Below are 25637 nucleotides of genomic sequence, written 5' to 3' on the forward strand. Positions count from 1 at the left end.
AGCTTCGAGTTCCTTGGTATCCACATCAACAAAGTTTCATGGTCCAAACACACTAAGACAGTCGTGAAGAGGGCACGACAAATCCTATTCCCCCTCAGGAGACTTTAAAGATTTGTCATGGGTTTTCAGTTCCTCAAAAGGTTCTACAGCTGCACCATCAAGAGCATCCAGACTGGTTGCATCACAGAATGGTATGGCAACTGCTTGTTCTCCGACCACAAGGCACTACAGAGGGTAGTGTGTACAACCCAGTACATCACGGGGACCAAGTTTCCTGCCATCCAGGACCTCTATATCAGGCGGTGTCAGAGGAAGGCAGTAAAAATTATCAAAGACTCCTGCCACCCTAGTCATAGACTGTTCTCTCTGCTACCGCACAGCAAACGGTACCGGAGCACCAAGGCAAGGTCCAAAAGGCTCCTTAACAGCTTCTACCACCAAGCCATACTACTCTTGAACAACTAATCAAAGGGCCACCCAGACCCCTCTTCTACGCTGCTACTCTCTATTTATAATCTATGCATTGTCCCTTTTACTCTATATACGTGTACATATTACCTCAATTACCTCAACTAACTGGTGCCCCGTACATTGACTCGGTACGGGTACCACCTGTGTATAGCCTCGCTTGTTATTTTACTTCTGCTGTTTAATTATTTGTTACTTTTATTTATTTTTTTCAATATTTTACTTTACACTTGTTAAAAAAAATCTTAAAACATTGTTGGTTAAGGGCTTGTAAGTAAGCATTTCACTGTAAGTTCTACACCTGTTGTATTCGGCACGTGATAAATCAAATTTGATTTGATTTGAAAATTCCTTTGTACATGGTGTAGTTATTAAAAGGAAAACCACCCAAAAACATTTTGGTATTTGTTTCATTATACCATTGTTTATGCATCATACCAGCTGTATTTCTTTATTTTAAAAGTTGTATATCTTAACATGATTGTTATTGTTATTTGCAGAACATTTTTGGACTATATCAACAATGACAAATTACACAAATAGTAAAAACGAGTTTTTGGGTGGAATTTTCATTTCATTATACTTTGGAGGGTGTGTCAATACACCTAGTCACTTCAAAAATACAGGTGTCCTTCCTAGCTCAGTTGCCGGAGAGGAAGGAAACCGCTCAATGATTTCACAACCACTCCAATTTAGATCAGCTTAAGAGCTTAATGCCTGTTATCACAGAGAAAACAGAGAATGAATCAACAACATTGCAGTTACTCCACAATACTAACCTAAATGACTGAATGAAAATAAAGAAACATGTACAGAACAGAACATATCTCAAAACGTGAATCCTGTTTGCAACAAGGCACTAGTAATATTGCCAAAAATGTGGCAAAGCATTTCACTTTTTGTCCTGAATACAAAGTGTTATATTTGGGGCACATCCAGTACAACACATTACATTACATTACAACACAGTACCACTCTGCATATTTTCAAGCACGTGGTGGCTGCATCATGTTATGGGCATGCTTGTCATCTTTACAGATTGGGGAGTTTTTCAGGATAAAAAAGGAATGGAATGGAGCACAGGCAAAATCCCAAATAAAAACCTGGTTCAGACAGAGATGAATTCACCTTTCAGCAGGGCAATGACTTAAAACACAAGGCCAAAAATATACACTGGAGTTGTTTACCAAGAACACAGTGAATGTTCCTGAGTTATCGAGCTACAGGTTTGACTTAAATGTGCTTGAAGAATCTACTGCAATACTTGAAAATGGTTGTCTAGAAATGATCAATGACCAATTTGAAAGAGCTTGACGAATTTTGAAAAGAACATTCAGACGAGTCTTGTGAGGCATGTGGAGCAAAAATGTGTCCGTGATGGTCTCACCTTTCCACAGAGGGATATTAGTGTGTAGCCCAAAACGTTCAGACACTACAGATAGAAGTTGGTAGATCGGTTTTACCGACTTTATACGAGTCCCAAGACACTTGGGGGGGATCGGAGAGCAAAACGGTCTGACGAACACTCTAGCTCTGTCACCTTTCACAGATATCTGTAGGTTAAACTGATTGTTCTTTATGGGGATTTCTTTATTATGCTAAATACATTTCTGTGGGGGGCTGACATTGACTCTGGGGGGTTAAACATGTTCAACTGCTTTCATTAGCTTTTTCCTCTCACTGCCGTGAGTTTAAGACAAGGGTATAGCTATCTTGGAATGAAGTACATTTCCAAGACGAAATCCAATCCAACATTATTTTCAAGAATCTAATTTCTTCATAACTTTTTTAATGGGAAGAAACATAGGAAGAAGCTTAAGAACATTTAAAATAACATTACTGAGGACTAGCAACTTTTCGTAGTTTAATTCTAAGCTTGAGGAAGAAAATGGCACTTACAAAGAAATGTATTCTTAAGAAGGTTGGTCCTGGATGCTTTCCTTTCCTGGTGTCTTATTACCTCCACGTTTGTACACCAATTGTGTGAATTACAACCTTGACTGATCTAATAAACCATGCATTAGCTGGTCCAATTCAATCAGTCATTCCTGTGGGTTGAAGAACCTGCTGGTCCTACTGAGGCCTGGGGAAAAGATTGATCAGCCTGCCCAACTCTACTGCTATAGGGTTTTAGGAGATTATTGTGAGGTGGTTTGCTTTGCCACTGGAGGTGGGATAAAGTGGTTAGAACAGAACAGAGAAAGTGATACACCCCCTGCTTGAGGGAACGGGCCTTGTCTAGCTCTTTAGACTTACTGTAGGGAATATGTCAATTGTGGCACACACACACACGGCCATAGTCCATGCACATACTGTACTAATTATGCAAAACACACATCCAAACAAAACACACTCACACAAACTTCCCCACTGTCTCTTAACTTTTCCTCTTTTTATTATGGTCCCATTATCCATCATCCCGTCATATGTATTACCAACATTATATTGCATAGCATGAGGAATTGCGTGCTCGACTCAAAATGTCATAATTATACCGAAGAAGGAAAAACTGCACTCACTTCAAACACTGCAATAATTATACTACATACCACCAGCCCTTAACCTGTCTTCTGTTCTCTCCTCTACCACCAGGAGTATTACAGTGCAATGTATTGATTTAGGCATCAAGAACCTTGATACACATCTTTTTTTTAAAGATTCACAATGTGATGCATAGCATTGATACCATGTTGCACTGTACAGTATAATGAATAGGTACCCGTGCTTACCTTTTCCTCTATTCTCCTCTCCCCCCCAGGAGTATCCGCTGCTTGAGGAACATCATCCACTGGAACCTGATCACAGCTTTCATCCTGAGGAACGCCACTTGGTTCGTCGTACAGCTTACCATGAACCCTGAGGTGCACGAGAGCAATGTGGTGAGTACAAGGGAGTTAATTGTACATCAATTTCAGGCCGCTTTATATGCAATATACATACAGGTAACTGCCAAAATAAAGGAAACAGCATAAAGTGTCCTAAAAGGGCGCCATCAAAAGCTGTTAGAACCGCTTCAATGTGCCTTGGCAAGTGTTCAAATCTGGTGACTGAGATGGGCAAGACATATGGTAAACATAGTTTTCATGCTCATCAAACCATTCAGTGACCACTTGTGCCCATGGGATGGGGGCAATGTCATCAGGATATAAATTACACACCATAGACTGAAGTTGATCACTCAGAATGGCTGTGTATTTATTGCTGTTTAACTTGCCTTGCCCTCTAAGGGTTTGAGTGGACCTAAACCATTCCATGAAAATGCACCCCACACCATAACAGCTCAAACAACTCAAGTGTTTCCTTTATTTTGGCAGTTACCTGTATATAGTTTGCTGTGATACACTGTGAGGCAACACAAACACAGAAGGGCAATACATTCATGCAGATAAGGAAACACACACACACACATTCAGACACCCATACAAAAATCCCCACTCTTTCCTTCTATTACTTTCCCCCTCTCCAGGCTCACTAATGAACACACACACACACACACATTCAAACTTTCACTTTCACTCATCCTCCTTTTTCCTCTCTCCGATCAAATTGGATTGCAATGTCACAGCTATCATTTCAAAAACATATCCAGGGTCCGGGCGCACGCACACATACTCCGAACTACCTAACAGGCTTTGGAGTATCATCATGTCGTCCTGGTTCACTGTTAATTGCCCCTCAGCTCGCCTGCCTCTTGATGTTATTGCTTCTGCAAACATCCCTCATCTCAGAGAAAAGAGAACATGCTTCTTTTCCTTCCCAGCTCTTTCAATTAGACTTTACTAGTACTTTTCTAATTAGCTCATCACCCCCTCCGGCCCCCCAGCCCTCAGAAATGAATGAATCCAACCTTCACTGTCAATATCTGACCTAAGAAGACAAACTGGGCGTGCTCAAAACAACCCAGAGGCCTCCAGAGTGGCGCAGTGATTTTAGGCGGCAGGTAGCCTAGTGGTTAGAGCGTTGGATTAGTAACCCAAAGATTTCAAGATCGAAACTCCGAGCTGACAAGGTAGAAATTGTCCTTGAACAAGGCAGGTTGTGTACTTCCGGCGCCGACAGAGATGGCCGCCTCGCTTCGCGTTCCTAGGAAACTATGCAGTTTTTTGTTTTTTTACGTGTTATTTCTTACATTAGTACCCCAGGTCATCTTAGGTTTCATTACATACAGTCGAGAAGAACTACTGAATATAAGATCAGCGTCAACTCACCATCAGTACGACCAAGAATATGTTTTTCGCGACGCGGATCCTGTGTTCTGCCTTACAAACAGGACAACGGAGTGGATCCTATGCAGCAACCCAAAAAAACGACTCCGAAAAAGAGGGAAACGAGGCGGTCTTCTGGTCATACTCCGGAGACGGGCACACCGTGCACCACTCCCTAGCATTATTCTTGCCAATGTCCAGTCTCTTGACAACAAGGTTGATGAAATCCGAGCAAGGGTAGCATTCCAGAGGGACATCAGAGACTGTAACGTTCTATGCTTCACGGAAACATGGCTCACTGGAGAGACGCTATCCGAGGCGGTGCAGCCAACGGGTTTCTCCACGCATCGCGCTGACAGAGACAAACATCTTTCTGGTAAGAAGAGGGGCGGGGGCGTATGCCTTATGGCTAACGTGACATGGTGTGATGAAAGAAACATACAGGAACTCAAATCCTTCTGTTCACCTGATTTAGAATTCCTCACAATCAAATGTAGCCCGCATTATCTACCAAGAGAATTCTCTTCGATTATAATCACAGCCGTATATATCCCCCCCCAAGCAGACACATCGATGGCTCTGAACGAACTTTATTTAACTCTCTGCAAACTGGAAACCATTTATCCGGAGGCTGCATTCATTGTAGCTGGGGATTTTAACAAGGCTAATCTGAAAACAAGACTCCCTAAATTTTATCAGCATATCGATTGCGCAACCAGGGGTGGAAAGACCTTGGATCATTGTTACTCTAACTTCCGTGACGCATATAAGGCCCTGCCCCGCCCCCCTTTCGGAAAAGCTGACCACGACTCCATTTTGTTGATCCCTGCCTACAGACAGAAACTAAAACAAGAGGCTCCCACACTGAGGTCTGTCCAACGCTGGTCCGACCAAGCTGACTCCACACTCCAAGACTGCTTCCATCACGTGGACTGGGAGATGTTTCGTATTGCGTCAGATAACAATATTGACGAATACGCTGATTCGGTGTGCGAGTTCATTAGAACGTGCGTTGAAGATGTCGTTCCCATAGCAACGATCAAAACATTCCCTAACCAGAAACCGTCGATTGATGGCAGCATTCGCGTGAAACTGAAAGCTCGAACCACTGCTTTTAATCAGGGCAAGGTGTCTGGTAACATGACCAAATACAAACAGTGCAGCTATTCCCTCCACAAGGCTATCAAACAAGCTAAGCGTCAGTACAGAGACAAAGTAGAATCTCAATTCAACGGCTCAGACACAAGAGGCATGTGGCAGGGTCTACAGTCAATCACGGACTACAGGAAGAAATCCAGCCCAGTCACGGACCAGGGTGTCTTGCTCCCAGGCAGACTAAATAACTTTTTTGCCCGCTTTGAGGACAATACATTACATTCAACACCATAGTGCCATCCAAGCTCGTCATCAAGCTCGAGACCCTGGGTCTCGACCCCGCCCTGTGCAACTGGGTACTGGACATCCTGACGGGCCGCCCCCAGGTGGTGAGGGTAGGCAACAACATCTCCTCCCCACTGATCCTCAACACTGGGGCCCCACAAGGATGTGTTCTGAGCCCTCTCCTGTACTCCCTGTTCACCCACGACTGCGTGGCCACGCACGCCTCCAACTCAATCATCAAGTTTGCGGACGACACAACAGTGGTAGGCTTGATTACCAATAACGACGAGACGGCCTACAGGGAGGAGGTGAGGGCCCTCGGAGTGTGGTGTCAGGAAAATAACCTCACACTCAACGTCAACAAAACTAAGGAGATGATTGTGGACTTCAGGAAACAGCAGAGGGAACACCCCCCTATCCACATCGATGGAACGGTAGTGGAGAGGGTAGCAAGTTTTAAGTTCCTCGGCATACACATCACAGACAAACTGAATTGGTCCACTCACACAGACAGCATCGTGAAGAAGGCGCAGCAGCGCCTCTTCAACCTCAGGAGGCTGAAGAAATTCGGCTTGTCACCAAAAGCACTCAAACTTCTACAGATGCACAATCGAGAGCATCCTGGCGGGCTGTATCACCGGCAACTGCTCCGCCCTCAACCGTAAGGCTCTCCAGAGGGTAGTGAGGTCTGCACAACGCATCACCGGGGGCAAACTACCTGCCCTCCAGGACACCTACACCACCCGATGTTACAGGAAGGCCATAAAGATCATCAAGGACATCAACCACCCGAGCCACTGCCTGTTCACCCCGCTATCATCCAGAAGGCGAGGTCAGTACAGGTGCATCAAAGCTGGGACCGAGAGACTGAAAAACAGCTTCTATCTCAAGGCCATCAGACTGTTAAACAGCCACCACTAACATTGAGTGGCTGCTGCCAACACACTGACACTGACACTGACTCAACTCCAGCCACTTTAATAATGGGAATTGATGGGAAATGATGTAAATATATCACTAGCCACTTTAAACAATGCTACCTTATATAATGTTACTTACCCTACATTATTCATCTCATATGCATACGTATATACTGTACTCTATATCATCGACTGCATCCTTATGTAATACATGTATCACTAGCCACTTTAACTATGCCACTTTGTTTACATACTCATCTCATATGTATATACTGTACTCGATACCATCTACTGTATCTTGCCTATGCTGCTCTGTACCATCACTCATTCATATATCCTTATGTACATATTCTTTATCCCCTTACACTGTGTATAAGACAGTAGTTTTGGAATTGTTAGTTAGATTACTTGTTGGTTATTACTGCATTGTCGGAACTAGAAGCACAAGCATTTCGCTACACTGGCATTAACATCTGCTAACCATGTGTATGTGACAAATAAAATTTGATTTGATTTGATTTTAACCCACTGTTCCTAGGCCGTCATTGAAAATAAGAATTTGTTCTTAACTGACTTGCCTAGTTAAATAAAGGTAAAATAAAAAATTTAAAAGGCACTGCATCGTAGTGCGAGAGGCGTCACTACAGATCCTGGTTTGATCCTGGCTGCAACCGGGAGACCCATGAGGCGACACACAATTAGCTCAGCGTCGTCTGGGTTAGGAGAGGGTTTGGCCGGCTGAGATGTCCCTTGTCCAACGAGATGGGTCCCATTATGTCTGGTTAAAACCCAAACATTACATTCCACAGTAAGAACCGAATGCCAACAGTCAAGCATGGCAGTGGTAGTGTGATGGTTTGGGGATGCTTTGCTGCATCAGGACCTGGACTACTTTCCTTAATAAAAGGAACTATGGATTCTGCGCTGTATCAGATAATGCTGAATGTCAGGCCATCCGTCTGTGAGCTGAAGCAAGACAATGCAGCAAGACAATGATCCAAAACACACAATCAAGTCATGAAAATAGTTAAAAAGCAACAAATTGGAAGTTTTGGAATGGCCTCGTCAAAATCCAGACCTTTTCCCAATTGAGATGTGGTAGGACTTTAAATGAGCAGTTCATGCTTGAAACCCTTAAATGCCACTGAGTTAAACAGTTTTGTATGCAAGAATCCTATTTCGCGGCACTGTAACTGTGTTGCAATCGTACTACATACTATTTACAGCATACTGTTTATAAAAAACGAATGCAGTTAAAGACAAATATCAGCATACTAGGCTTATCCTAACTGAGAACACGTCAGCTAATGCGCAATTGCGTTGATTCCAGCCATTCAATAATTTTGGTACAGTGCATCCCCTCACCTTTTTATCAGCTGTTGCCTCAAAAGATGATTCTCTATTTTCAAAACGGGAGTTGGATCGGTCAAAAGCAACTCTCGAACCTCAGGAGAGTTATTTTTCACTTTTGAAAGCTGTCATTTTTGTGTTTTTTCTTGTCCTTGGTACACTGGGTTCCCCCTGCGAATATAGAGGAGACGTGTGTCAGTGGCGGGGATGTCAGGATGGTAGCGATATCACGCTATCACACTCAACCATGGCCCCACTTCACTGATCGGACTGGGAGTCTCTCACCCTCAATGGGTCGATTAGAGTAGAGGCTAGAGAAAATGGAGAGTTGTGAATGAACTGCGATCCTGATTTGACAGCTGCCCTGAAATGCCTTTAGACTACACAAGGGGTAGAGTGGAGGGAATTGGAAAGGGTAACTTGGGATCTTAGCCCAAATACACTGAGATTGCTGGCTGTAGAGTCCCATTTTCTGTGCAACTTTGATGATTTGATGGGTAGTACCAGGGTCAGGGAGTCTTTTGGTATGTCCTTGAAGTAAGTGGGGTGAGACTGTGAAGCTAGACAAGGAGTCAATGACACTTTCATATTGAATAGAGATATTTCCCACTCAGTACATTACTCTTTTCTTTTCACTAGGTACCATATGAATAACTACCTGAACAAATGCTAAATTAGAACATTTTTTCTTATTGTCGTGAAAAGGAGGTAAATAAGGAACACCTGATTTGGAAGAACTACTTATTTTGATTGTGAACCAAGGCCACTCCCGACCTGCATGACAATAAGGAGTTCTCGTCTAAGACTCTAGTCTTACATATGTTAAGGAATTTTCATGAAACTACTATAGTTAAACACTTAGACAACATATTCATCACAGGCCTTCAGAGATGGGCTTTGCTACTTTTGAACAAACGCCAAAGAGGAGCATCTCCCCTCTCTTTCCGAATTGATATCATCACCCAATGAGTCATCTTTCCTCAATCTTGAGAGAGAGATTAAACACTGACAGATCTCCTGTCTCATCTCCCAGCTGTAGACACTGTCGTGGAATTATTGTAATCAAAAGGAGAGACTTTTCAATTTCTTCAAAACAAGTAAACTTTATTATTTAATGACTGCAGTAATGGAGGTTGTCAACGAACTACCCGTAAGCGATTCGTTGAGAGCCCAACGACAAAAGATACCATGGCCTTTTATAGCAACGATACACCCCCTTCAGTCTACATGACAAACAACAGATGTATGGATTGAGTCACAAGGTTAAGATGCTTAGAATTCACAGCAGACAGCATCTCCTATGGGGACTATTTTCATTGTATAGAGACCAGGGTCTGTCCCCCCAACTCCATACTGGAGCCATCTCCCCCTGGTACACCAGTACAGAAACATAACTCATGCTATGGAATGTGGTCTCTTTAGGTTTATCAACCAAAGACATCATGCATCTTCTGTCAGTGTTAAATCTCCAAGAGGCCCACTCAGTTCACACAGACACAATAGAGTTATAAGAACCCTCTATTCTGTTGCATAAAACAACCATTTGACGCAATTACAGTATTATGACAATCTTTCAATTTTGCTCTCACCACACCTAGTCCAGACTCCCCCAAGTGCCATTCTCTGACTCTTTCAATCCAAAGTAACTCCCAAGTGGCCCTCAATGACCTGGTCTCAGTAATTGTCAAAGATAGAGGTTGAAGTGCTAAAAGTGGCATACAGATGTGTACTATCTTAAATTTACCAGTTTCTCACAGCATGAAAATAATCCTGCAGCAGCAGAGAATGTGAATTATTATGTGGATTTGAATTAATGGACATTTTTGTTGGTGTTGATAAATGTTTCTTTAGGACAAATAGTTTTACATTTCAAAGTGTAAATTGCAAACTTTAGAACCCTTTCTAAACCTAGAATACACTACAATTAGAATTTTCTGCTGCACAGGAAAATTCTCTGCGACAACAGAGTGATCAAATTAACGTCTTATGGGCAGGTGGGACGATTAATTTAATTGTTATTTCTGATTTTTGTGATCTCTCTCCTTGGCTGGAAAATAGCTGTGTGGTTTTCTGTGACTAGGTGCTGACCTAACATAATCGTTTGGTGTGCTTTCGCTGTAAAGCCTATTTGAAATCAGACACTGTGGCTGGATTTACAAGAAGTTTATATTTAAAATGGTGTAGAATATTTGTATGTTTTAAGAATTTTAATTATGGGATTTCTGTTGTTTTGAATTTGACACCCTGCAATTTCACTGGCTGTTGGCGAGATGGGACGCTACCGTCCCACATATCCCTGAGAAGTTAATCCAGCAGCTGTGTAAGATTTCAAAAAGTCTTTGCGCCGAAAGCACACCATGCGATTATCTGAGGACAGCGCCTCGCATACAAAACCATGAAAAACATATTTCAACCAGGCAGGTGTGACACGAAAGTCAAAAATAGTGATATAATTAATGCCTTACATTTGATGATCTTCTTCTGTTGGCACTCCAAAAGGTACCAGTTACATCACAAATGGTCCATTTGTTCGATAATGTCCTTAAATATCCATAAAAACTTAGCTTAGCTGGCACGCTTCAGTCAATCATCCACCCAGTTTCCCTCCATCAAAATGCATACAAAAGGAATCCCAAACCTTACTAATAAACTTTTCCAAACAAGTCAAACAACATTTATAATCAAACCTTAGGTACCCTAATACGTAAATAAACTATACAATTTAAGACGGAGAATCGTTATGGTCTTTTCCGGAGAAAAATACCAAAAGAATGCGCTCTCATTCACACGCTTGGAAACACTACAACCAAAATGGGAGCCACCTAGAAAAAACATTTCTGGCTCATTTTTTCCAAAAAACAGTCTGAAACTCTTTCTAAAGACTGTTGACATGTAGTGGAAGCCCTAGGAAATGTAATCTGGCAGGACTTCGCCTTATAATAAAGGTGACAGCCATTGAAAATAGTGGTAGGCTGAATTTTTCTTGGTGGGGGGATGGTTTGTTCTCGTGGTTTCACCTGCCATATCAGTACTGTTATAGTCACAGATATTATTTTAACAGTTTTAGAAACTTTAGAGTGTTTTCTGTCCAGATCTGGGCCTGAGTAACAGGCAGTTTACTTTGGGCACTCTTTTCATCCGGGCGTGAAAATACTGTCCCCTACCCAAGAGAGGTTAAGATAGCAGATCTATATAGACTTTGGACTTGTTGAGAGGTATTGTCAGTGTTGGATGACTCAGACTATCATAGGCCATGGGAAGTGAGAGCTATGATGCAGTTTAACAAGTAATGCAGGAGGTCAAATTTGCCATTCTTATACTGCCGCAGTGACCTTTGTTTGCCAGACATCTGCCTATATACCAGTCCCAAATTGGAAACATTCAGAGAGACCTTTTGACACTACTCAAAGCATGACAGAGAAGCTCAACAAGCTGCATATGTTAAATAAGGATTCCACAGTGGAGTGTCACTCGAAAATTGAGTGTTTTTTTAGAGAACCAGGGCTGCATCCGAAATGGCACCCTATTCCCTATATAGAGCACTACTTTTGACAAGGGCCTACAGGGCGCCATTACAGATGCAGCCTGGATCAGCAACAACCCCCTAAGGAGTGAGGAAAGGAACCAGTGGTGGCTTGACAGCTCTCACTTTTTTTCATTTTTACTAGCCTTAATATTTTTTGTTATTCTTTCCTTCCTCTCTATAAAAGTTGTGGTGCCGGCTTGTCACGGCAGCCTATAACTATTTCCACGTGACAAACTTCTTCTGGATGTTTGGGGAGGGCTGCTACCTGCATACAGCCATCGTGCTCACCTACTCTACGGACAAGCTACGCAAGTGGATGTTCATCTGCATCGGGTGGTGTGAGTTAACACTTAGTTCATCAAAGGAAAGACGGATGTGGGTTGATGGATTCATTTCACTCATCACAAAGAATGTAAGTCAACTGTAACAGAGACGATGTGTGATGTTTTACAGGTATCCCTCTTCCAATCATCATCGCATGGGCCATTGGCAAGCTTTACTACGACAACGAAAAGTAAGCACATTTATTTTTTTTCCTCATTCTCTCTTGGGTTCTCTCTCTCTATTCATGTCCCTGTGGTATCGATTTGTCTTTGGAATCAGGCAACAATCTTGTCCGTGTCTTGCTCCTCTCAGACCCATCAGAGTGATCATTGTAGTGGATGAGAGATTGATGTCGCCCAGTCATCTCCTTAATTGTGCTTTCTGCCAAGTCATTAAACAACCAATTCATCCTCATTTTAAGGGAGTCTTAGTGAACCTGTAACCAACCATTTCTCTGCATACAGAATAGCAGGTTGACATTTATTGTCATGAGTCTTGCCCTGGTGGCAGAACTGAGCGAGGTCCCCTTAGATAGGTCAGCTGCAAAGTCAAAATTGGCTATATTGCAAAAAAATCATGAAAACAGAGATTGCCTTTTTAGTTTTAATTTAAGGTTAGGCATTAGGGCTAGCAGTATAGTTAAGGTTAGGATTAAGGTTAGGGTTCGGTTTAAAATCAGATTTTTGGACTTTGTGGCTGTGCCAGCTAGTGCAGAGCTGTCTCCAAAACAAGATTCATTATGAAAAACACCAAAAGAAAGATGCCCAGGGTCCCTGCTCATTTGCGTGAACGTGCCTTAGGCATGCTGCAAGGAGGCATGTGAACTGCAGATGTGGCCAGGGCAATAAATTGCAATTCCCGTACTGTGAGACGCCTAAGACAGCACTACAGGGAGGACAATTGATCGTCCTCGCAGTTGCAGACCACTTGTAAAAACACCCGCACGAGATCATTACATCCGAACATCACACCTGCAGGACAGGTACTGGATGGCAACAACTTTTTTACCATGAGCCGTTTTGCTCTCTCGCTCTGATACCAACAAGGTGAAGACAGAACAAATGAATGATTCTCTCCACTGAACTGAGTCTGTAGAATGAGTGAATCTGAGGCATCTCATCCCCTCGGAGAGAGTCTTCTCTTCCTTTATTCATCCTTTTTTCATCCCACTGCAAAGTGGATGTAATTCCACAAAATTATTTGTTTTAGGTGTTTTCTGTTGCTAGAGATGAGTGCTGGACTTTACAAAGGCCTCTTGTTCTCTGCCAGTACTGGCTTTGATAGGCTAAGCCCTCTCACCTACCTATGATGTCAATTGTGATTGGCCGTGGCCGATGCTCATTTTAGTCAACTATAAAAAAAAATGTTGGCAAAGGTCCCGCAGTCTGCTTTGTCATTGAAAAAATGTGACTGGTGGACCTTCTGCATCTGCCAGTATGATTGGCTCAACTCTCTGTGTTCTAAATTGCAGGTGCTGGTTTGGGAAGAAGGCAGGAGTGTACACAGATTACATCTACCAGGGCCCAATGATCCTGGTGTTGCTGGTAAGACAGTGTTACACAATCCTTTTCACATTTCTCCATATGTTTCCTCCTAGTATAGACATAGTGTTCTAGCCTTGTCCTTGTCAGGTTTTCCTACATCCAAGTTCTTCCCCTTTACACCTTCCCTCTAAGTGTGTTTGTATTTACAGCACCGCACAGTTAGGAACACTGACAAAATAACATTATTGTGCACTCAAGCAGAAATTGTTTTTCGACGTCAAGTAAATGCTTCAAGACAAACAGTAGAAAGGTCATTGACATTCAATGGTGTGTGAACTTTATACCGCAGCCTTCCAACGCACACACTCACGCACATGCAGTAATACCATCGTGTGAAGCTATTTGAACGGTGTGACACCTACGACACACATGCAGAACTGACTGGGTCAGTTGGAATGAATATGATATGAGGAATATGTATGAATCGTAAATGATTGGCAGCACGCTAAACTGTGACCGTTTTAGCTCACTTTGACTCTCTTTACACTCTCATTTCCTCCTTAACCTGTTGGGACTAGGGGGCACAAGGAGTTCCCTAAAGGGAACACCCCCTCCCATTCAGCTGAAAAACAAATATTCTTTAGAAATATTTAACTTTCACACATTAGCAAGTCCAATACAGCAAATGAAAGATAAACATCTTGTTAAATCTACCCATCGTGTCCGATTTTTAAAATGTTTTACAGCGAAAACACAACATATATTTATGTTAGATGACCACCAAATTCAAAAGCGCACACTTTTCACAGTCACAAAAGCATAAATATAGATCAAATGATTCACTAACCTTTGATTATCAGAAAGTTTAAATAGGTGACTGTTTATCTCATGCCTTCTCCCTAGATAACTAATCAGATACTCACACATAACGTTGGAACATGATTGAAAATACAGTACCAGTCAAAGGTTTGGACAACTACTCATTCAACGTTTTTTCTTTACTTTTACTATGTTCTACATTGTAGAATAATAGTGAAGACATCAAAACTATGAAATAACACACTGGTTGGAATCATGTAGTAAACAAAAAAAGTGTTAAACAAATCAAAACATATTTTATATTTGAGATTCTTCGAAGTAGCCACATTTTGTCAGATTTGCACACTCTTGGCATTATCTCAACCAGCTTCACCTGAAATGCTTTTCCAACAGTCTTGAATGAGTTCCCACATATGCTGAGTACTTGTTGGCTGCTTTTCCTTCACTCTGTGGTCCAACTCATCCCAAACCATCTCAATTGGGTTGAGGTCAGGTGATTGTGGAGGCCAGGTCATCTGATGCAGCACTCCATCACTCTCCTTCTTGGTCAAATAGACTTTACACAGCCTGGAGGTGTGTTGGGTCATTGTCCTGTTCAATAACAAATGATAGTCCCACTAAGCGTAAACCAGATGGGATGGCGTATCACGAGAGAATGCTGTGGTAGCCATGCTGGTTAAGTGTGCCTTGAATTCTAAATAAATCACTGACAGTGTTACCAGCAAAGCACCCTCACACGAACTCCTCCATGCTCCATGGTGTGAACCACACATGCGGAGATAATCCGTTCACCTACTCTGCGTCTCAGAAATACACGGCAGTTGGAACCACAAATCTCAAATTTGGACTCATCAGACCAAAGGACAGATTTCCACTGTTTTTTTGCCCAACCAAGTCTTCTTATTATTGCTGTCCTTTAGTAGTGGTTTCTTTGCATCAATTTGACCATGAACGCCTGATTCACACAGTCTCCTTGATGTTGAGATGTGTCTTGCTTGAACCCTTCGAAGCAATTTTTTGGGCTGGTAACTCTAATGAACCAATCATCTGCAACAGAGGTAACTCCCAGCACGCTACATTTTAATGTAAAAAATAGATTTTTATTGATTTTCCTCAGTAGTCAATAATCCTAAGACCTTGCTCTGAAGCATTATATTGGCTTTTTTTACTCCTTGTTTGACATACAGTCAAGATACTGTATCAGCCCAATATTAGCCTGAAAACTTGAAACCCTGTGACTATCATATTTTCGCATTGACTGCAATGTATTGAGAAAAATGTCTAACCTGTTACACTCATATTTTCCCATTGACTGCAATGTACTGAGAGAAAGGTCAAGCCTGTGACACATCTTTTCTAATTGCCTGAAATGTATTGAGAAAAATGTCAACCATGTGACAGTTATTTCCAGCACAGACAAAGATTGTTTTATTAAATGTTTCTTTCTCATAACTTACCAATGTAAATCTTCCTACATTCTTATTTTCTCTCTGTTTTCAGATCAACTTTATATTCCTCTTCAACATTGTGAGAATCCTAATGACCAAGCTGAGAGCCTCCACAACCTCAGAGACAATACAGTACAGGTGAGCCAGGACCAGGGCCCCAAATGTCCCCCTATACCTTTTACAGTGCATTACCTTTAACCAGGCCCCCATAGGTAGTGCTCTACCTCCTTGGATTTCTTCACATTTTATTGTGTTGCAAAGTGGGATTAAAATAAATGTAATTATTATCTACTCGTCAAAGTGGAAGAAAAAGTATATTTAAGGAATAATGAAAAATAAAATACTAATATAACTTGATTAGATAAGTATTTATGCCCCTGAGTCAATATATGTTACAAACACCTTGGGCAGCGGTTACAGCAGTGAGTCTTCTTGGGTAAGCGCTTTGTACACACGTATTGTACAATATTTGCCCATTGTTATTTCCAACATTCTTCAAGCGCTGTCAACGTGGTGAAGGTAGGAAACAACATCTCCACTTTGCTGACCCTCAACACTGGGGTGTCACAAGGGTGCGTGCTCAGCCCCCACCTGTGCTCCCTGTTCACCCACGACTGTGTTGCCATGCACGCCTACAACTCAATCATCAAGTTTGCAGACGACACTACAGTAGTAGGCTTGATTACCAACATCGACGAGACAGCCTACAGGGAGGAGGTGAGGGCCCTCGGAGTGTGGTGTCAAAAAAACAACCTCTCACTCAATGTCAACAAAACAAAGGAGACGATTGTGGACTTCGGGAAACAGAAGAGGGAGCACCCCCTATCCACATTGAAGGGCAGCAGTGGAGAAGGTGGAAAGCCTTAAGTTCCTCTAAATTCGAGAAAATTATGTCATGACTTTAGAAGCTTCTGATAGGCTAATTGACATAATTTGAGTCAATTGGAGGTGTACCTGTGGATGTATTTCAAGGCCTACTTTCAAACTCAGTGCCTCTTTGCTTGACATCATGGGAAAATCAAAAGAAATCAGCCAAGACCTCAGAAACAAAATTGTAGACCTCCACAAGTCTGGCTCATCCTTGGGAGCAATTTCCAAACTCCTGAAGGTATCACGTTCATCTGTATAAACAATAGTACACAAGTATAAACACCATGGGACCACGCAGCCGTCATGCCGCTCAGGAAGGAGACGCGTTCTGTCTCCTAGAGATGAACGTACTTTGGTGCGAAAAGTGCAAATCAATCCCAGAACAACAGCAAAGGACCTTGTGAAGATGCTGGTAGAAACAGGTACAAAAGTATCTATATCCACAGTAAAAATGAGCCCTATATCGACATAACCTGAAAGGCCGTTCAGCAAGGAAGAAGCCACTGCTCCAAAACCGCCATTAAAAAAAGCCAGACTACGGTTTCTACAGATTGTAAATGAAATAACTTTTTTTGCTAAAATAATTATTATATTATTGATTGATTGACTATGACTTTTCAAATCACCCATTATTGCTATCTGCAGCGTTAGTTCTAGGTAAATGTCGCAATTCTTCAGCCCTTCCTGGACCCGTGACCAAAAACGAGCTACATATGGACAGTACCAAAATTTGGTATTTTATTAGGATCCCCATTAGCTGTTGCAAAAGCAGCAGCTACTTTTCCTGGGGTCCACACAAAACATGAAACATAATACAGAATGACATAATACAGAACATCATTAGACAAGAACAGCTCAAGGACAGAACTCCAAACATTTTTAAAAAGGCACACGTAGCCTACATATCAATGAACACACACAAACTATCTAGGTCAAAATAGGGGAGAGGTGTTGTGCCATGAGGTGTTGCTTTATCTGTTTTTTGAAACAATATGAGATGGAAGGAAGTTCCATGAAATAAGGGCTCTATATAATACGGTACTTTTTCTTGAATTTGTTCTGGATTTGGGGACTATGAAAAGACCTTTGGTTACATGTCTGGTGTGATACAGTGGGGCAAAAAAGTATTTAGTCAGCCACCAATTGTGCAAGTTCTCCCACTTAAAAAGATGAGAGAGGCCTGTTATTTTCATCATAGGTACACTTCAACTATGACAGACAAATCCAGAAAATCACATTGTACGATTTTTTATGAATTTATTTGCAAATTGTGGTGGAAAATAAGTATTTTAAAGATCTCACCACGCGGGGTCAAAATGATCACAAGAACGGTGAGCAAAAATCCCAGAACCACACGGGGGGACCTAGTGAATGACCTGCAGAGAGCTGGGACCAAAGTAACAAAGCCTACTATCAGTAACACACTACGCCGCCAGGGACATTCAGCAGTCCATGAATCAATTGGTTTGTGTGTGTGCTGCGGGGTTGAGGCCACGAACCCATAGGCTTGGCTCTCTCATCCCTTGCAGGCTTCTGGGAGGGAGGGTGGACAATGAGCCTGTCGTAGCAGATGTACGCAATGTACCCATGCGCTCTGGCAGCTTTCATTGTTGGGATCAGTTATTTTCTCTTCTGGCGCACAGCTTCAGGATAGTCCTCGTTGAGGAAGATATACGTTCCTCTCAAGTTCTTGGCTCTTTCCAGAACAGCTACCTTGTCCTTGAACCTCAGAAACTTGACCACTATCGGCCTGGACCTATCACCTGGGCCGGTGGTGGGTTTTTCAGTCCTGTGGGAGTGCTCCACATCGACCTTGCTGTGGTCCATCTTCAATTTCTCAGAGATTTCTCATTTCCCTCACTTTGTCCTCAGACTCCATCCAGGTCTCATGTGGAGTTCTGCAATTCCGTCAACAACCATGTTGTTTCACCTTGATTGTCCCTCGAGATCTGATTTGTCTGAAATTGTTATCATGGATTCACACAAATGTCCTCTCTCAATGACTTACAGATTGCTGTCATCTTGCCGTTCTCCTGTTTCAACTCGTCGAGCTGACCCTGGGAGAACTGCAACCTGTTCTTCCGGTTCTGGACCTCTCTGGTCAGGTCGTCCATTCTTTTGTTAGTAGAATCCACAAGTATTTGGACAAAACACTTGAAACTATTTTATTGTTGTTGTAACAACTGCTTATAGGTTATAGGTTTAAAAGATCCTTCACATGTGATAGAGAGACACCACTGGCACTGTCCTCAACGGTACTCCCGCTGGCTTTGGTATTTGTCATGGTAGCTAGAAACATATGTTAGGCTGTTACTCCTCGCAGTTCCAGACAGGGCAGGTCATGGGGAAAATTGAAAACAACAAAACAGCAGAGATCTAGCCAGCCTCAAACCCGGGACAATCCGCGGTCCCAGGCACAATGGCTAACTCCGTCATGGGCTGCGTTTAAGAACACCTCGCTAGCTTGATATCCAGCTTGTTAGGCTAGCTGCGATGCCAAATAGCTCCTCAGACCCGTCCTTGGTCGGTAGGATCACTGGAAAGATACAAGCAGTCCCAGCAACTGATGCCAACTGCGTCCCGGGATCCATCATAAGAAGCTAGGTAGCTACCAAGAACTTTCCAACAAACAAAACCGAGCTCTTCCTCGTTCCCCGTACAACAGGAATATATGATCTAATGACTGCCTCCTCGCAGCAAAATCTGCAGAGCTGGGAAGATTGTATCCCCCATATAAATATAACATTCTATTGTTTGCAAGAATTTTGTATAATCATTTCAATTGAAAAAATTGAAGTTTTGAATCCGGCGTTGTTTTGCATGTCAATTCATAAACTATGTGCCATGGAATCAGTACATTGAAAATCTCTTCCCAAATATTTTGCAATTTATAATGGCACAGCTGTCAATTTGTTGGTCCTTAAATGAAATTGGTATATGGTTTTATTTATCACAATTTTTATAAAACCATTTATGGCCTTTTTAATTCTATGCGCCAAGCATTTAGCTCAAATTTTTGCATCACAACACTAAAGTGTAAGAGGCCTCGATCTTTATATATATATATATATATATATATATATATATATACACACACACACACCACTTGGATCCTGTTTCAGTAATAATGAAATCAGACCTCCTTGTTGCATGTTCTGATAATCTAACGTTTATATAGCTAAAACATGCTAATAATGGTCCTCAGAGTATATAAAAAAAAGTTTGATATACTCATACATATATTTACATGTACATATTCTCATTCGCCCCTTTAGATTTGTGTGTATTAGGTAGTTGTTGGGGTATTGTTATATTACTGCACTGTCGGAACTAGAAGCACAAGCATTTCGCTACACTCGCATTAACATCTGCTAACCATGTGTATGTGACAAATACAATTTGATTTTACTTTATTTGTTGGGGATCATGGCTAGAGAGCAATTTTAAGGTATTGGCATAGATTTTTAAGCAGATTTAAGTCAAAACTGTAACTTGACCACTAAGGAACATTCACTGTCTTCTTGGTAAGCAACTCGTGTAGATTTGGCTTTGTGTTGTAGGTTATTGTCCTGCTGAAAGGTGAACTCCTCTCCCAGTGTCTGGTGGAAAGCAGACTGAAGCAGGTGTTCCTCTAGGATGTTTTGCTTAGCTCCATCCCAGTCTTTGCCGATGTCAAGCATACCCATACCATGATGCAGCCATGCTTAGAAATAAGGAGGAAGTTATTCAGTGATGTGTTGTATTGGATTTTCTGCAAACATAAGGCTTTGCATTGAGGCCAAAAGTGCATTCCTTTGCCATGTCTTTTTTTGTTGTTGGTATGACTTTGATGCTTTGTTGCATACATACTGTATGCCTGTTTTGTGTATTTGAATTCTTCTTTACAGTCTGTCATTTAGGTCATTATTGTGGAGTCGCTACAATGTTGTTGATCCATCCTCCGTTTTCTCCCATCACAGCCATTGAACTTTGCAGCTGTTTTAACATCACCAATGGCCTCATGGTGACATCCCTTAGCAGTTTCCTTCCTGTCCTGCAGCTCAGTGCAGAAGGATGACTGCATCTTTGATGTGTCTGTGAGGTTTAATACATCATCCACAGCATAATTATTAACTTGACCATGCTTAAGGATATTGAATATGTCATTTGTTGTTGTTACCCATTTATCAATCACTGCCCTTATTTATGAGGCTTTTGAAAAGCTCCCTGGTCTTTGTAGTTGAATAGGTGCTTGAAATGTAACACTTGACTGAGGGACATTACAGATGCTGAATGTATGGGGGACAGAGGAAGGGGTGGTCATAAAAAATAATATCAACCCCTATTAGTCCATAGAACTTATTATATTATTTGTTAAGCTAAATTTTACTTCTGAACTTATTTAGGCTTGCCTAAAAAAGGGGTCTGAATGCACAACAAAATGTGAAAAAAGTCCAAGGGGGTCTAGACTTTCTATAGGCACTGTAGGGATTAGGGTGCCATTTTGGATGCATCCAGGCTCAGCTGAGCCAGCCCCAGCTGTAAAGTAGACATCAATATGCTGTTAATTAATACACGCCCAGGAAACATCAATGGCCTCATTGGAAGAAACCTAATGATCGATACCTGTCTGGTTGAATTGTAATAATTTATTTTTGTATGGAACCAGGTGGGGTGGGAGAGTGTGCGCGTGCCCATGCCCGTATCTTCAGAAACCCTCGCACCCTTCACAGCTACTGTAACCAGCTAACACAACACACCATGCTGACTATTCACAAGCCGTAATAATTTTCACACCTTTTTTTGGAACAGTAAAATCAGACCGTTTGACTGATTCCTTGGATAATGAAACCAGAGTGGCAGACGCTGCATGGGGTCATCTGACTGGAAAGTAGCCAAGCAAATATCTCATTATTGTTATTCTAATGGAGTCATTTGTCAATCAAACTTCTTATTGAGCAAATTCAATTTGGCTTCACTAATGTGATTATAAAGGCTACGTTCGTTACCCTTACAGTCAGCTTTTAGCCTGCGTCCCAAATGGCACCTTATTATCTATACAGTGCACCACTTTTAACCAGGGCCGGCCCTGGTCAAAAGTAGTGCACTATGTAGGGAATAGGGTGCCATTTTGTGGGTCTCGCGCCATTGAGCCTCAGCTAGTGCTCCTCTATTGGACTCTGCTGGTCAGCACTTCACTGATGATTAATAATATGCTGATGGATGAGAGGCCATTATGACCTAGAACATGACCTTGTCCTCATACATTAACCCCTTGGTGGGCCGTATAGCTGGTATACGCCACAGCAATGCACTTCCACTGGGAAATGGATGAATTGAAAGAATGTGTCCGTGTCACATTACTTTAGGCCATGTCAGAAATTGAAATTGTACATTCATTTTGTGCTCAATTTGTTAGTGTAGAGGAGAGGGCAGTACGGCAACATGCTAGCTCTGACAGCGCTGGGTAACAGTTTCAGCAGCTGACATCGGGGGTCTCTGCATGGAAGTGATGGGCACAGCTGCCACTCACTCATTCACAGGTGTGAGAGCGCCATGGGGCGGCCGAGGATGACACATACGCATGAGCACAGGCATTCACGGCATAAATGCCACACACGCACACACACAAACACAGACACACAGAAACAGACACACACGGAAACAAACACACAGCCACTGACTCAGCAAGTTTAAGAACATAAATATATTAACAGAGCAATTCAAATTGGGAGTTATTCGTCTACCTGTTATAGTGCTGTAAGGACTATGAGGTAATTCAGTATGCATGTGAACTGGAAACTGCTGCCATGGTTTGAATATGTAACCCCAGACCCAGTGTGGAATCAAAGTATTGTAAGAACTTGACAAACATTATCACTACCCTTGAAGATATGTCGACACCATAAATCCAAACTACACACGACAGTATTGTGAGTGCTCTCATGAACCATAAAATCACAGAACAGGAGAAAAAAAACATGGCAGCCATTAGCAAATTAGTATTGGCCCACTAGTTGTCTGGCAGGTCTATTTTAGGTATCTATTTGTGTTTTAGTATGGCTCTGTGTCTGTGTCTAATTGACTCTCTAGTTGGCGGCCAGGTCTTTATTTAATAATATGACTCTTGTGTTACTGTGTGTCCATCAGGAAAGCAGTGAAGGCCACTCTGGTGCTGCTGCCTCTCCTGGGCATCACCTACATGCTATTTTTCGTCAACCCGGGAGGGGAGGATGAGGTCGCCCAAATAGTCTTCATCTACTTCAACTCCATCCTGGAGTCTTTTCAGGTATGCCCAGGCCAAATGAAAAGTGGTACAGAGGGTTTGTGAACTTGTTTGACGCTGTAAACATTCTGAAGCATATAACGTGTCACAAAAAAAATAGATGTAGGCTACAGTACAATGTAGTGCTCAATGTAGTGCTCGCACTGCTCATCCTATCTTCAATGTTTAACACTCTCTCTCTTCTCTCGCCATCTTTCCCTTTGTCTCTGTTCTCCAGGGCTTTTTCGTGTCAGTGTTTTATTGCTTCCTGAACAGCGAGGTAAGCAGATTCATGTTCGTCCCATGATCCCCCACCGCTCACACTGTACCCGTAATGCGTTTTCCTTTCCAATCCCTCCCTCCCACTATACCTCCCTCCAACCCTACTCTCATTCCTCCCAGGACTATAAGAAACATGTCCACTTGGCACCATTTCATGCAGAGCTAAAAATGTATTGTGTCATCTAAAATGTAAGGCAAGCAGCAGGGTTACCTTGGACATGCAGATTTACACCACTGGACAGCAGAATTAATAGGATCACAATGAGCTTCACCCTGGCCCAACACATATACAGTGGGGCAAAAAAGTATTTAGTCAGCCACCAATTGTGCAAGTTCTCCCACTTAAAAAGATGAGAGAGGCCTGTAATTTTCATCATAGGTACACTTCAACTATGACAGTCAAAATGAGGGGTAAAAAAACCCAGAATATCACATTGTAGGATTTTTAATGAATTTATTTGAAATTTTGGTGGAAAGCAAGTATTTGGTCAATAACAAAAGTTTATCTCAATACTTTGTTATATACCCTTTGTTGGCAATGACAGAGGTTGAACGTTTTCTGTAAGTCTTCACAAGGTTTTCACACACTGTTGCTGGTATTTTGGCCCATTCATCCATGCAGATCTCCTCTAGAGCAGTGATGTTTTGGGGCTGTTGCTGGGCAACACAGACTTTCAACTCCCTCCAAAGATTTTCTATGGGGTTGAGATCTAGAGACTGGATAGGCCACTCCAGGACCTTGAAATGCTTCTTACAAAGCCACTCCTTCGTTGTCCGGGTGGTGTGTTGGGGATCATTGTCATGCTGAAAGACCCAGCCACATTTCATCTTCAATGCCCTTGCTGATGGAAGGAGGTTTTCACTCAAAATCTCACAATACATGGCCCCATTCATTCTTTCCTTTACACGGATCAGTCGTCCTGGTCCCTTTGCAGAAAAACAGCCCCAAAGCATGATGTTTCCACCCCCATGCTTCACAGTAGGTATGGTGTTCTTTGGATGCAACTCAGCATTCTTTGTCCTCCTAACATGACGAGTTGAGTTTTTACCAAAAAGTTATATTTTGGTTTCATCTGACCATATGACATTCTCCCAATCTTCTTCTGGATCATCCAAATGCTCTCTAGCAAACTTCAGACGGGCCTGGACATGTACCTGGCTTAAGCAGGGGGACACGTCTGGCACTGCAGGATTTGAGTCCCTGGCGGCGTAGTGTGTTACTGATGGTAGGCTTTGTTACTTTGGTTCCAGCTCTCTGCAGGTCATTCACTAGGTCCGCCGTGTGGTTCTGGGATTTTTGCTCACTGTTCTTATGATCATTTTGACCCCACGGGGTGAGATCTTGCGTGGAGCCCCAGATCGAGGGAGATTATCAGTGGTCTTGTATGTCTTCCATTTCCTAATAATTGCTCCCACAGTTGATTTCTTCAAACCAAGCTGCTTACCTATTGCAGATTCAGTCTTCCCAGCCTGGTGCAGGTCTACAATTTTGTTTCTGGTGTCCTTTGACAGCTCTTTGGTCTTGGCCATAGTGGAGTTTGGAGTGTGACTGTTTGAGGTTGTGGACAGGTGTCTTTTATACTGATAACAAGTTCAAACAGAGAGAGACAGAAATATTGCTTGTTTGTAGGTGACCAAATACTTATTTTCCACCATAATTTGCAAATAAATTCATTAAAAATCCTTCAATGTGATTTTCTGGATTTTTTTTCAAATTTTGTCTGTCATAGTTGAAGTGTACCTATGATGAAAATCGCAGGCCCCTCTAATCTTTTTAAGTGGGAGAACTTGCACAATTGGTGGCTGACTAACTACTTTTTTGCCCCACTGTATACACATCCCATGTCAGAGGCTGCATGGTACCATGGTAAGAGGTAGTACACTATATAAGGAATAGGATGCCTAAATGGATTTGTCATAAAATATTAACCGGTGAGAAACCTAAATCTGTCTGGAGTTATACAAAAAATTGCTTGCCCTAAAACCTGAAAAACCCTTGGGAGAGCTGTGAAAGTACTCTTGCTACACAGCTTGATGTAAACATTGCAGTTACCTCCTCAGGTATCCCATTCCCCCTGGAGCATTCTGTCTCAACAGGAGACTATCCGGGTCATGTCTCCTGGATAACTCATCCGTGTATTTTGGTTTATAAATGCATTTATTTTAACTCATTACAGGGAGAGTCCTGAAGGATGAAGTGAAGCCTCTACACTAACGCTGAAAAGAGATCAATGTACAGTATGTTAGCATGATGCCACTTAGTGTGGCAGATATCTCCCACTGAGGTGCAGTTACTTAGGGCAAAAGTGGCCACTCA

The 25637-nt window shown here is 42.2% G+C and overlaps 1 protein-coding gene across 1 annotated transcript in view; it reads left to right on the top strand.

Moving 5' to 3' along the window:
* crhr1 (corticotropin releasing hormone receptor 1) overlaps positions 1-25637 on the top strand; it is a 150420-nt gene that overhangs the window by 109815 nt on the left and 14968 nt on the right. The window contains exons 7-13 of the mRNA XM_024432904.2: positions 3227-3347; positions 12034-12187; positions 12303-12363; positions 13645-13717; positions 15977-16062; positions 22924-23062; positions 23277-23318. Coding sequence (XP_024288672.1) covers positions 3227-3347; positions 12034-12187; positions 12303-12363; positions 13645-13717; positions 15977-16062; positions 22924-23062; positions 23277-23318 — 676 coding nt within the window. The remainder of the gene's footprint in view (positions 1-3226; positions 3348-12033; positions 12188-12302; positions 12364-13644; positions 13718-15976; positions 16063-22923; positions 23063-23276; positions 23319-25637) is intronic.

The sequence above is a fragment of the Oncorhynchus tshawytscha genome, linkage group LG09 (assembly GCF_018296145.1).
Source record: "Oncorhynchus tshawytscha isolate Ot180627B linkage group LG09, Otsh_v2.0, whole genome shotgun sequence".
In the NCBI taxonomy this organism is placed as follows: Eukaryota; Metazoa; Chordata; class Actinopteri; order Salmoniformes; family Salmonidae; genus Oncorhynchus; species Oncorhynchus tshawytscha.